Source organism: Bombus pyrosoma, linkage group LG3 (assembly GCF_014825855.1).
Source record: "Bombus pyrosoma isolate SC7728 linkage group LG3, ASM1482585v1, whole genome shotgun sequence".
NCBI lineage: Eukaryota > Metazoa > Arthropoda > Insecta > Hymenoptera > Apidae > Bombus > Bombus pyrosoma.
In genome coordinates, this window is record NC_057772.1 from 1,961,319 (window position 1) to 1,975,057 (window position 13,739).

Below are 13,739 nucleotides of genomic sequence, written 5' to 3' on the forward strand. Positions count from 1 at the left end.
GATGTTCCGTGCCGAAAAAAACGTCGAGTTTTACTAAGTATACACATAGCCAATTCTTCCTTTAATATTTGAATAGCTTCAAGTGACCTCAAACACGACACGTTTAACTTTGAAACGAACTTAACTGGAATGACAATGAGCTTCACGATCTTCTGTGTTGTTCAAATGACTGACCGAAATGGACACGGCCTCGATGACGTTTCGTGACTATCAGGTGAGTTTAATCCGAAATAACACGACTCAGGCGACCTGCTATGAATTTCGATTGATCGTAATCGTAAATGACAAGACGATCTCAATTATTTTCGTGACTTTGATCGACTAAGATAAATAGTCACGCGACGTTGAAGGATCGCCAATGTATTATATTTAGCAGAATAATTTGAGAAACTTTGGATGGCTGTTCTTCGCTAGCTTTATGTAGTTTCTTTAACAGAGCAACTAGTGAAATCAAAGTTGTCGCCAAAGCCACCTATACGATAACTTTGATCGCGTTTCGTCATTATTATCTCGGTTCGAGATTATTGAACACTGCGCCGAAGATTCAGCGGTTAATATGTTAATAATTAATTATAATAAAATTAAATATTCGCGACCGAAAGTGGGTGTCTTTCTGTCGATTGAGACATTACGTTCCTCGTTCCTTATATCCTTCAACATATTGCACGCAGATCCGGTTTCCAGGATTTCCGGATAAATTAATTAACCTAGTTTAACAAATGCCGACGCCACACCTGCGACTTTTAACTTTCCACTCAGCGGCAGCATTGAATTTTCCTCCGTTATTCCTGTCGCTAAATCGAGTGCGGAATTTGGTTCCACGTCTGTTTGTTTTGCTGAAAACTCCACTTTATACCAAGTTGTTACACGGAGCTTAGCTACGTTCAATTACATTCAACCAAACCACCAGGAATATCATTCGAGCAACATACTTCGCTTTCAAAGCATCGCGATTCTCCGTTGACACGGTTAAATAATCGAACTTTTCACGACAGAGCTCCATTGTAGCTGGATCACGACACCGCGCATCTTCCGCGCGAGCTTCGGTCCGTCGCATTCGACGTGGTCTGCTTTCCCTGATCCAGGCACACCAACGAACCACAAATCAATTAGTACGTTTAATTAGACGTTCTTGCGCCTCGTACTCTACAGGCGGAACATTTATCTCCGCGGTAGAACCTGTGGGCGGTAAATAAGCTGTCTGGTAATTTTCTCACGTCGATATTGAAAGTTTCTTGATAATATCCAACGGCGATTCTGATGTCACAGCTACTTTAAAACGTGTATTCGCGTCGCGGTATCTTCGGCCGTAAATTTCTGTTATATATTTTCATAAATTCATGTCACATAAATTCAGTGACGGCTCGGGTCACCATCGTAACTTTCGATATCTACGATATAGAAGGAATATGTATTTGTTAGTTTCGAGAATCGACGTATTTGCATTTTCCTATGTTATTTTAGAATCCACATTTAGAGTGCTGGACGTTTAATTCATATTTAAATGCTTTGACGTTTCTCGATCAATGGCGATACACGTACGGTGATTACAAGAAATGCCGACGAATGCAATTTACTTTTATTTGCTAAATAATCAGGAACGTTGCAGGAATCAGTTGTTTTAAAAGCATGTCACGTCACAGTATTTCGAAATACAATCACATAAAATTCTCTCCTCGACGGCTAAACGACAATTGGATTCGAGCTACTCGTGAATACCGTGACACGATAGCATCGTATCGATCATTTAGTTCCTCTGCTTTCGACTCGCCATTTTATGGGTTATGTTGGCGAAGGATCCTAGCTATCGGATGTGTCCCATCAGCGCAATTGGGTTCCGCTCGCTATAATCGAGGAGACCCAAAACCTCCACGAAAGCCACCGTAATGGTAGATCGATATACTTTTAATGGAGATCCTCCACTTCGATAGTCGCCCCTGACAATTCGACGATTCTACTTTTGACTCCTTTCGTTCCAGTTGGACTGGAATGTCGAATGAGGCTACACTCGAGCCACAATGAGTTGTACTTGAGACCTATTAATTCGAGTTCATCGATCTAATACGAATTTTATTTCTTTGTGACGCTGTAAAGAAGGGAACGAAAAGTGGGATAGGACTGTTAAATTGTATTTCGTTCAGAGCTAATTAGTAAATTCCTTTGTAAGGAGAACTTTATTCCCCGAGTAATTAACTTCTCTCGCGTTGCAGACTACCGAGCTGATCTTTCAGTCAAATGTAGATGGTACCGTAAAGCCGCGATAGTTTACAAACGCAACTATCTTCTAACAAGATTTACATTTTGTAAAGTCGCAAATGACAAGTATATATGGGATATATAATATGGAAATAGATATGGAAATGATCACTTTCCTATGGCTTTGCCAAGCCGGTAGGGTCAAGGGTCAGATGTGGCCCGCAGTTTGTCATCGCTATTTTAGATGCTAAAATAGCAAAGGCTAGGTTGGAAATTGTATATGTAGGAAGAGATAGCAGGATGAGTGCTTGCTATGAGAACTATTTTCTGTGAAAATTACTTCGGTAGTTAGTAGGAAAATACCGTCTTTCTACATTTTCTCTTTCTCTCTTCCGTCAAAATCGCGGTTCTTCTCGCGGAAGACGAGACGCAAAGAAGTTGAAAACCGGATCTTATTTGCTATGTTCGACGGTGATCGTTGGTCGTGACATTGGCTCCTTTAGGAGGCTCTCGCTCGGAACGGAAACGAGGTAAAAGGTCGGCGTAACGTGGAAATTGTGTGTTAATAGAATCGCAAGCCGGACATTATCGAATTGGTGTTCCAGCTGCGAGACCTCTGTTTCCTCGATGCTTACATGTTCGAGTTAAACCAGTGAACGACGTCGCTTTGTTAATTCCTCGATTTCGCGATCGTTTTTTTGTTAAACAGCGACCCTTTCGGTGGCTATAGGATATTGGTGATTTTTAATTTCGCTGTTTCATCGATCGTAGATTACAGATTGTGTTCGATTGACTCGCGATTTTGTTAGTGAATCTTGAATGAATCATTCGCAAATATCGCTTCCTTCACGCAATTTTTATTCCTATCGCGTTTAAGTATATTTTTCATGGAATCGCACCACACAACGCCATTTTTATTCCGATCGGAGCTGCCATTTTATGACATTTCGCGTTTCATGAAATATATAATAAAATTATATTATTACTATACTATAAATCTTGCGATTTTTTGGTCGCTTTAATTTCTGACGATTGAGAAATCGATTAAACTTGTTCTCTCCACGTTTCAAATTCGACCTGTTTGACGCAATCGCTTTAAAGGTTACCAGTTTACCAGAGTTCCTCGGGTCAAGGTTGTCCTAGCATGATAATGGGTCTTACGATTTAACACGCCGCGTAATTAATTTCTTCGAGCATTTTTCGGTAGTTTCAAGAACAAGAGTTCTTTCGTTTTAAACTTTCTTCGTATTCCTTACAGTATTGCCATATTGTAAACTGTAAGGTAAAATGAATCTAGTTGCACAACGAGTAGTAGCTGTAACGCAATATGTTAGCCAAATTTCACGATGCAAATGTACTCGAACATCATATACACCCTCTTCACACTGAAAAGCAGATGGTAGACGGGAGCTCGTTAACGACGATAACAATAAGAAACAGCCAATTCTAGCGAAAGAGAATGTCGTGTGAGATACAGAAAATTTGATCGCCTGTGTCGCCCATTAGTCTGATCACACCATTCTTCTTTTCGTCTTTGATGCCTCCTCCGTGTCTTTCCGCGATTTCTCGAGCGATCGGGTAATGGGCGTGGCCGTGATCGTAAATCGTTAGGGAAACCGCGGGAATCATCCGTTTCGAACCATCGTCGACGATATTAATCGGCAAACGTTGTAGAAAGGATCGCGTGCTTACCTGTCTTGCGTGTCGGTAGGCTGTAACTGTGGCAACGATTGGGTCTGCTGTAACCTCTGAGCTCGATTCTCCAACGCGTGTGTTGTTTCCTTTTTGCATGGATCTCGCACTGCAGACTCTGCGATCGTTTCCACGACGTGCCTTTCCTTCTCCATCTGCGACAGGATAATGGAAATTGCTTTTAGATCGCGTCAATTGGGTGATTGAAGTCAGAGGAGTGGACAGTTGGATAGTTTTTGTCGTAGATCGATAATTTGATTCCGTTTAATATAACATTTTCGGCATCCTCGCTTCGTTACTTCGATATTTGCTTCGAGGATACTGCGGTTGGTGGATTGTGGATGTTCATGCATTTATAGGAAGAATTAAACGCGTGAAAATGCGCGTTATATGTGAAAATATAAATACAATATGCATAACGTAAGCGTCGATTATAACGTTCAGAGGGCGAGACAAATATATATTTCAATTGCTCTGCTTTGAATTTTCTTTGAACTGCTTTTTCAATGAATTTGCACAAACACTTCGGTCTAGCGATTGATACGAGCATCGCAGTAACGTTATATGTAATTTGAAGATGTAATTATTTAGAAATGAATTTGAAACTTGAAATTGAAACGACGATTCATCTCGAATATATATTTCCGTTTGTGACTGCGAATGATTCGATCATGATGTATCAGAAATGTGACTCGATTTCCAATCTGTACGTGTCCGTAATGGTTTCTGAATGTCTTCGATCCGATTTGAACGATCTTAGGATCACGTTCGAACGATTTTTGAATGATAGATCTTCAAATATCTTCGAATCAAAGAATTCGAAAGCTAGCAAGTTATTGCCGTACGGTGTTTCACATTTATGAAATGGTTTCTGTACCGTAATGGGGTAAAGAGACACCCGATGTTCCACAGAATCCGACGACAGCTCCGTGATTTCTGCTTCCACGTGTCTCTCGTTCTCAGTCATATTTCCGTTCTCTTCTTGGCCACAGAGGCCTAGCAAACAATGAAAGACCACGCACAAAACTTACGAATCGTTGTTCGCTCGACACTCGACAAAATTGTTTAACCGAGCACACGATTTTCCACGTTCATCGATTGTCACGCGCTTATCTCATTATTCTGATATATCAAGTTGTTTTTTGATCATCGAATGGAGACTCCGGTAGCGAAAACTTAGGAACCGTGGTTCAAGGTCGAGAATAAACGAACCTGTGTCATGGATACCGAACGAATCGATTGTTTCAATTAGTCGATTGAATGCAGGGTAATCTAAGAAGGGCAAATATATACTTTCGTTGAAAGGAAACTGTCAATCAAACAAAAAAAAAAAAAAAAAATCGAAAAAATCAGGATAGAGAAGATATGGCGTTCAGGTAGTAAGCAAACTTGGTATATTAACGTTAGGACTATCAAACAAACTGACCGATGTCGCGTCTCTTGTTTTTGTAAACTGTTGAAAAGGAGCAATTTACGAAAATGCTCGCAAACAGTATGGGAATGGATGACGGTGAACGTCAGTGAGGACGCATCTTTATAAATGCGACGGAATTTTCTCTGAAACAAGTTTCCCTACCTGCGGCTCGGTATGAAACGACTAGTCTCGAGTCACCAGAGGATGGTTCCGCTTTTGTGGAGCAAAGTTTGCCTAATCGTCGATAAGAAGTTTCGCGCAGAAGAGCCTATCGCTGTGTAGTAGCAGTCGCCGAAACGAGCCACCTTGTTCTGATAAATGTGATATCGTTTGGATCGGGCATATCTTTTAAAAAACTTGCTGCACCAACCAAACTCTTTTTAAGAGACGTTCCACCTTGCATTTCTCCATCTGTCTCGAAACCCACGAGTATCATACGTTCTCCTTGAAATATCATCAAGCTGTACGAGAAATTTATGTGACCAGAAGAATAATTTGTTCCAATGGAACCATTCTAAGGATGTCTAATATTCTGCCGAGATCAGTGTGCTTTTTGTGTCCACGGAAGTTGGGTTTCGCCTCAGGACGGCCATTCGATAATCGCGTCCTGACAAGCCCTTCCTCGTCCATTCTCAACATAATCAAAGCGTGTCGCATGCTATCTGCAATATCTCTTGCTCCATCATCAAAGCGTTGATCTTTCGAATTAATTTGACGTAATTCCTATTTAATGGAATTCCTAATATAGAACACGAGGGATGATAAACTGAAATGATAATGAATTGCGGACTTCGTGTCGTAGGAGTATCCGGTTCTATGGGTAAAATGGTTGAAAAAAGCTTTCGATAAGCTTCGATAATATTCGACGCTTTCTCGGAGGCCTCCCGAGCTCCTCTCGTTTCAATTCGTGCTTAGAGGAAAGTAGCCCCTGTCTCTCATTGAGAACTCTTCGGGGATAGTCTTGCTTGCGTCATCGGTATCCTTTATTCGGCACGATCAAAGGCGAGTATAGAACACCGCGAGTGGTTCTTTGTTAGCTCTAGTCGCTCCACATGATTTCGTAAATGCTTAAACGCGGTATTTGAGAGATAATTGAAAAATCACGGAGAAAAATTCTTTGCCGCTCGTCGTTTTTAGAAATCCTCAGAGACACTATCCTCTGGAAACGTTGTGAGGAAGAGCAACGCGTTTTTACGGTTATGATCCGTCTACAAAGAGTTTTCGTATGTCGCAAAAAATCTTCCGTTTAGAACCAAAGGGGGCTGTTCACGCACTTTCTCTGAAAAAATGTGACCAACGCGATAGTCCGGCAGAAAGTTCTTCGTATATTTTTCTGCGTGCCATCTTCGTCGTTTATTTAACGTCTATGAAAACGCATTGACTACTTGCGTAGCGTCCTTGCGTAAACTTAAATCGAGTTAAATACGATTTGCTTTGAAACTCGAAGGTTTTTGGGCAACGTGCCAAAACTTTTAGAGTTTATTTGATAGTTTTCGTTCGAGTGTTTATTTTATTCAATTATGTGATTCTTTAGCGATAGAAGGATGAATCGGGTCAAAATACAAAAGTAGGACGGGTATAAACAGGATTTTCAAAGTAGAAAAAAGGAAGATATACTTAATAAAACTAGCAATCGATTTCACAATATTTGAATCGTTCGACTTCTTAATCGTCGAGATTTCGATTCCCTTTTACCAGCGAAAGTGGTTAAAACATTTTAGAACGTTACGAAAAGAACAACGTGAATTGCCATCAAGTCAGTCTATCGCTTTAAGGTCAGCGGTTCGTCCGTTGCTCTCGATTTACATAGTACACGCTGTAAAGCCTCGAAAGAACGTTTTAAGTCGGGCATAATGTTGAATTCTCGGTGAATCATGCCGGGTAATCCATTGCGAATTTCTTCACGCCCCGTCAAGTCTCAGAAGAACCGTGAAATTGAACGTAGTACGTCAAGCTTCTCTGGTATTCTCTTTATATGTTTCAACTCTTTCTACTCGCGTTTATACTAGTACGATTATCTCTATGTTCTGTCTATATTCATTCTTGCATGGAACTCCGCTTTTTCCAATTTCAATTTGCTACGATTTCGTTCCAGTTATCTCGCAACGATTTTAAATGCTTTGCGTCACAAATAAATTGGATGTTTAAGCAAATTTGTATTTTTCCGAATAAAGCTAGAGAAGTGAACAGTAAAAAAGATACACTTTAAATATTCATTGTTAGAAGAACTTTGTTTCAGTCGTTTCATATATCTTTATATATCGTGTGCATTCCGTGTATTTTTCGCATTTTATATGCCCCGTTGTCGTGGCAACGAAACTGAAGCATTCCAATACTTTTTCACGGATTTCTATGGAGAATTTCCCGTACAAATCTCAACGAAAGACGCCGCGTTTCGATGGAATGCAACAAAAAGGTGACGAGTTCTAACTCGAACCTTTCTTTCCAGAAATCCTCGATCTCTAGATTGCTCTTTCTTATTGTATTCAAGCAAAGCGCCCTATACGTTTGCATCCAAACTCATAAATGCCGCTTCCCAAAGCGGATCAAAGCGTAAGAAATATCTAGTATTACTTTGCAGCGATACTTTTCTGGAAACTTCACGCTCTTCTTACATCGTTTTATTTGCCTCGTTTTATTGGGAATTTCAGTTTTACGAAATACGAAAGTCATCGAACACTGGTAGATACCTCTGGTGAATATGTTATGTGCAATACACGAACATTTAGAAATCTCGTTACTACTATTACTCTTGACTATCATGACTATATTTATCAAACTCGATCAATCTGCAAAATTTTTATAGAAGCCACAAGATATTCGATGCGAATATATGATACGGAAAACAATAGTTCGTCTTTCTGTCTGTGCTTCTATCCCGCTAATGAAAAAGATGTGAAAAATAAGGATGGAAACAGAGCGCTCTTTCAATTGGCCACGGATGTAAATCTATCGAGTCAGAGTCGTGGCAATTGGAATTCTCCCGCATTGCTGGGAATACCTTGCGGTTTCACCGATTTAATCGTCGTTTTCGTTCTCGTTCGCCTCCCTTTATTCATCCTGGGATGCCATTTCGTGCCGAAAAATTGTGTATTAAAAATAAAGGAAATAAACGAAACGAAGTGGAGGATTCGGTGACAAATCTATCCGACGATCTTTGATACGGAATATAGAGAACCTCGGATTACTTGCCAGTTTTGTAGACACATTGTTCTATTGATTGAGTTATTCGACGCTTTGTGTATCACTGGATTAGTCCTCGAAAGTTGTCTTTACAACGGAAAAAACTACCGACTACACGAATTCTCGTGTTTCAGTATGTTATTTAGAAAATGAATAGCGAAGGATTTTTGGAAGCTTTTGTTTCTTCGATTAAATATCACAACGAGTGCTGTAGTTTGGATATTTTGTTTGAAGATCATAGAAGAAGAAGATAATAAATTACATTTTTATATTCCCGTCTAGTCATCAAGTACAACAGCATCAGATGATAGGCTTATCATATTCGTTTCCTGTCTTCATACATTTTTTCGTATTACGCGAGTTGTTTGCATTTTCATAGCTCTTAATTTTTCATAAATGCATAAAGATGCGCAGTTCAGCAATACAAATACTATAATTAAATAGAATTACCCGTATATAAAGCGGTTGGGATGGAAACGAGGTTCGAATTGTTTCAGTCAACGAGTAGAATATTTGATCGTTCGCTCGAATTTAACCTATTTTTTTAACATCCTACAATTCCCTCCATCAAATGTTGGACGATTGAGCCGCGCACATTTTACGCTCGTATAAAGTTTCGTTGATTCTCGCCCTCTAACTAACGAACAAAGATGGGAGAATGTGATGGAAGGTCCGATGGAAGGCAAGACAAGTCTCGGTCATTAAAGAGAGCCATCAATCAGGCTCGAGAAATTAGCTGGAAGACAGGAAAGTATATAACGCGAAAAGCTGATTCCAGTCTATTTTTGTGCCACTGCTTAGCACGTGTCTCGTAAAAGCATCACGAATTCTCGAGGATTTCCACTTTATTCCTCTATGAAATGTGAATGTGATACACGTGCAGTCGCGTACATGCTGGTCCTTGTGTATCTCAGGGGAACGAAGAAAAGATTCTAGTCTAGAAAGAAAAACAGTAAAAACGCGTGGGCGTAGAGAAAGAAAGTATCGACGTGCGTTCAACGAGGTAACGATCGTTAAACTAGAAAAATTGTTTTATGGCGAGAGAGTACATGATTCGTAGATAGAATACTTTCTTTGAGAATTTGAGAGAGAGAGAAGATGGAAAGAAAAGATTTCCTCGGCCTATGGATGTCGGGAATGCCTCTAATCTGTCGAAATTTATATAAGCAGTTTGGGTATTGTCTAATTTGTCGGAGATATAGCGTACAGTAATTGGTAATTACCGTGCGTGTACCTTTGGTTTTCTTTTAACTGAAGCATCGCACTAGAGAGTATAAAGATATAATGGTCACGTAAATGTACAATCAAAAGTTTGGAATCACTGTTCTACGGAACTGTAGGTTCTCAAAGAAAAGTTAAGTTACAGTTTTGTTTCCTTAGAAAGTTCTTTAACCGAATATCTATTCGAAACGTTAAAAACAATTATTTGTTCGTACCTGTGACAATTTCGTTTCTGAAGAGGTTAAACGCAACGCGTGTGCCATTTGTCATTTGAAAACGAGCAGATGATCGTTACGTAAATCGTCCAGGTACATTCGATCGGTTACAGACCGTTGGTTATCACACTGGAAGTACTTTGCGTAAGATCACGTAATACTAGCAGCCGTAATCGGATACAAAGCCTATCTTGATTAACCGATTGTCAGGTAAACACGGTTCCGTACTCCATATCCGTTAATTATCCACCGGTGTCTCTCAGAGGCTCAGTCGAGTAATTAAACCATAATTATGAGGTAACAGATTTTTCGACGATCCTAATTGTCACAATCGATGCATTATGTAAGGCAAAACATAGTCACCGTGATAAACGGCCAAGGTCTCCGATATGTAGTCACAATTTAATCGAGTTTGTATTGGAGAACTATCGATTATTAGATGCTCGTTAAAATACCTCGTCCTCTTTCGCTCCTTTTTCCGTTTGTACCTTTCGCTGTTCGATTCCAGCGAAAAAATTGCCGTGTTGTTCTTCCCGCTGTGACTCCAGCATCACAGACTTCGCTTAACGAATCTCTATCTCTCGAGGAGAAACACGTTTCATAAAATTTTTTTATCGAGGCGTCCTGGTGAGTGGAAGACGAAAAGCACTCGTTGATAGATTAGTTGCGAAAATATCGTTCGCGCAACAGGATCGTATTCTGTTCTTCAAGTATAGCGTAGTTAAGAAAATTTCACGCAGATCTAACAATCTGGAAAGTGGATTCTAAGAATAACTGCTATGCAATTTGCTATTTTCCATACAACACACACGTATTACGATATTTCAATTCACAGACGACCTTTTTACCTACTTTTCTGAGATTCAGGGTACCGTATAAGATACGTACAATTCTGGACGTTAATCAGATCAAAAAGACACAATTATCTTGTATTTTTGTCAGAAAAATAACATATCTATGTATCCATTGAATATTATTAAACGATATCATACGTATACGTATATCAAGATTGTTATATCTTTCGAAATCATGCTTGCAGTTCAAGAAAAGCTAAATGTACACACATTTCTCGATATATCTCGAAACTTTCATTTACAATTTCATTATACCCCTTCCATTAACTGTACATTTTTTACTTTGAAGAAACTTTGTCCTCCTGTCGGAATACAGATAAACCGCCATTACGAACAGAACAAACTTGCTCTCTGGTTCAAATTCTAAATAGGAATACCGAATGTAGGTCTGTAATCCAGATCTGTCTAACACGTAGCTTGAACTTAGACTACATTTCGTTTGCATTCAATATCGTGGCTGATGAGTCGTCAACTTTGACGGCTAGAACTTTCTCGTTAGTTACCTCAGGCCGATCCTTGCAATTTACGTAGATGTTCTCGTTACGCAAAGTTGAGTCGACGATAACACATCAACCAGTTGACGACAACGGTCGAATGTTCGCGAAGGTCCCTAAAACGCGTTGAATTTACGACGGAAGTTGGCTTAATCAATTCCTCGCGAATAGAATGAGCTGTCGCGCGCGAGAACGCCCACGAAATTTTCAACGTATAATCCTTACGCGAGAGATTTCGTAATTCCGTTGCATTACGCTGGATCGTGGCAGCCGACAGTCGCGCTATTTTTCCAAGGGATTAAAACGATTTAGGCTGATGATCAAACCCGTTAATAATCCAAGCGTACGACCCTCCAGCTCGCTATTAGTTAAAAAACGTCCTCTCGATGATTAACGACCGATACAGTACAGAATTTCGGTCGAAAAATTTTCTCTACTTTTTTTTGGTCTTTGAAAGGAAAGAAATAAATTTAAATACAATTTCTATTAATTAGTTTTTAATGCAATTTTCGATATTTACCTATCTGATAATCAATTTAAACTATCTACCGAGCGTTTCATTTTTATTATGAAATTATTCTTTACCTGTAGTGGGATTATACAGTTAGATTCGGCGTATCGACTATTTTTCCTGTATGAAAGTTTTATAAAGATTTAAACGAACTACCGAGCGACTGTGGAAGTTGCCATTGCTATAAATTTTATCATGTAACACTTGTACGAAATACGAAATCTCTAACGATGCATTTTGTAATGTTTCGAATAATTCATCGATCAAGTTTTCAACAGTAGATAATTTTTCAAGCGATGTTACACCACTTTTTTACAGCCTTTCATTATTACAAAATATACTTTTGCCCATCTCGCTCATCATTTTATATTCTCTCTCTTATTATGCTTCGAAAAGGTTATTCTTTTTATGGTTCAAATATACGTACATTTCAACTAATACTTATGATTTATGGAAATCCCTGAATAAAATTGCGAATATATAAATCTGACGACAACACTTTCCGACTAACTTGACACAAACAGACATTAGCGTTATATAGGTATAAATGGGTAAAATTCTACGCAATTAGCGATTAACCGGATGATTAGATCTCTTATTTAATTTTCGATGCGTCCACGTGCTTCTCTAGCTAAACTGTCGATCATCTTGTTGACTTTAGGATGTTTAGCGTAAGGTGAACTCTCAGGAGAATCTCCCTGATCTCCGGAGATTAGAAAGTATAATTAATCGCGAATTAATTCGAAGACACGCGTCGCGAGACTAACGGTGTATCGAATTTAGACAGCAAAGATCATCGTGTCTCTCTTATGGTTGCCTCGGTGAATTATTCATTTCTATGACGACGTATCAGCGAGCTATCAGACAAATAAATTTCTAAAACAGGGCAGACTTCGCCTACTCGGTTTTTGGGCCATCTTAAAATTCCATAAGCCATGGTATCCTGTTTGCTCATACATTTTTCATGAGTATGTTTGCGCAAGAACAATGAGATGCTTCCTGATACATCGAACGACGTCATGAGTCAGGATTATCGATACCAGAGTGCACTTTGCATACGCAAAATCGCTTTCACGTTTTCCTTGCGCGGTTTGCATCGTCGAGGTATGACTATACGCGACATATTTATTGACCAGGGAACGAATACAAACAGTATACGGCATAACTCAATTTATCTGAACTCATTGGGAGACAAACAGTTTGTATAACTGGAATTTGTATAATAAGAGTTCATCGAGTTTCGCACTAGCGAAGTATTTGGACACCTGGTATAATTTGATCAATAGTTTGATATTTTTATTATTTTTACAATGTTGCGATGGAAGAATTCCATTGCCCGTTCTTTAACTCTCTCTACAGCTGCGATCATACGCTCTGTAATGTTTGAAACAGAAGCAGTTGAAAGAAGCAATTCAGCAGACACGCGCAACAATAACTTTAATTATACACTGGGTCGAAAATAAGTATCGTCGTACCCTTTAAAATGGAGTAACTTTTGTAAAATTGGACCAAACGATCTGATTGTTGTGAAGGATTAGAAGGTTTAGTTTGTTGAATGGTGTACATAAATAATTAAAAAAAAAAAATTGATCAGAATCGCGAAAGAGATCTGAAAGTCAACCAACCCTTAACATCTTTTCCATTTGAGTTTGCAATGAAGATTCGAAAAATTCGTCCTGTCGTTCGTTTCTATACCAATTATGATTTTGATAAAATATTAAGCATGTGACATAAATCTATACGTCGTATTATTTAAATTTTCATTACGGATTCAGATAAAAAAGTTATAAGAAGTGATCTTCCTTATTTTCTTTATGACTCCGACCAACTGCTAAATTAATTCCTTCTAACTTCTAAAAAAAAAAAAAAGAAAAAATCAACTCGCTTTAAAAAAGTTACTCCATCTTAAAGAGTATACCGATATTTATGTTCGACAATGTAGGAATTATTCAACATCTA

The 13,739-nt window shown here is 39.0% G+C and overlaps 2 protein-coding genes across 14 annotated transcripts in view; one reads left to right on the top strand and one right to left on the bottom strand.

Moving 5' to 3' along the window:
• Positions 1–13,739, top strand: part of LOC122565863 (14 kDa phosphohistidine phosphatase-like) — a 62,641-nt gene that overhangs the window by 32,481 nt on the left and 16,421 nt on the right. The window lies entirely within an intron of this gene.
• LOC122565854 (phosrestin-2-like) overlaps positions 1–13,739 on the bottom strand; it is a 145,081-nt gene that overhangs the window by 31,585 nt on the left and 99,757 nt on the right. For 3 of the 12 annotated variants that reach the window (XM_043722290.1, XM_043722292.1, XM_043722291.1), the window contains exon 2: positions 3,889–4,043. The exons of 1 other annotated variant lie outside the window; for it this stretch is intronic. In XM_043722290.1, coding sequence (XP_043578225.1) covers positions 3,889–4,043 — 155 coding nt within the window. Of the gene's footprint in view, positions 1–3,888; positions 4,044–4,765; positions 5,161–13,739 lie in introns of all 12 variants that reach the window. 8 more of the 12 variants (XM_043722286.1, XM_043722284.1, XM_043722283.1 and 5 more) reach the window with 5 other exon arrangements.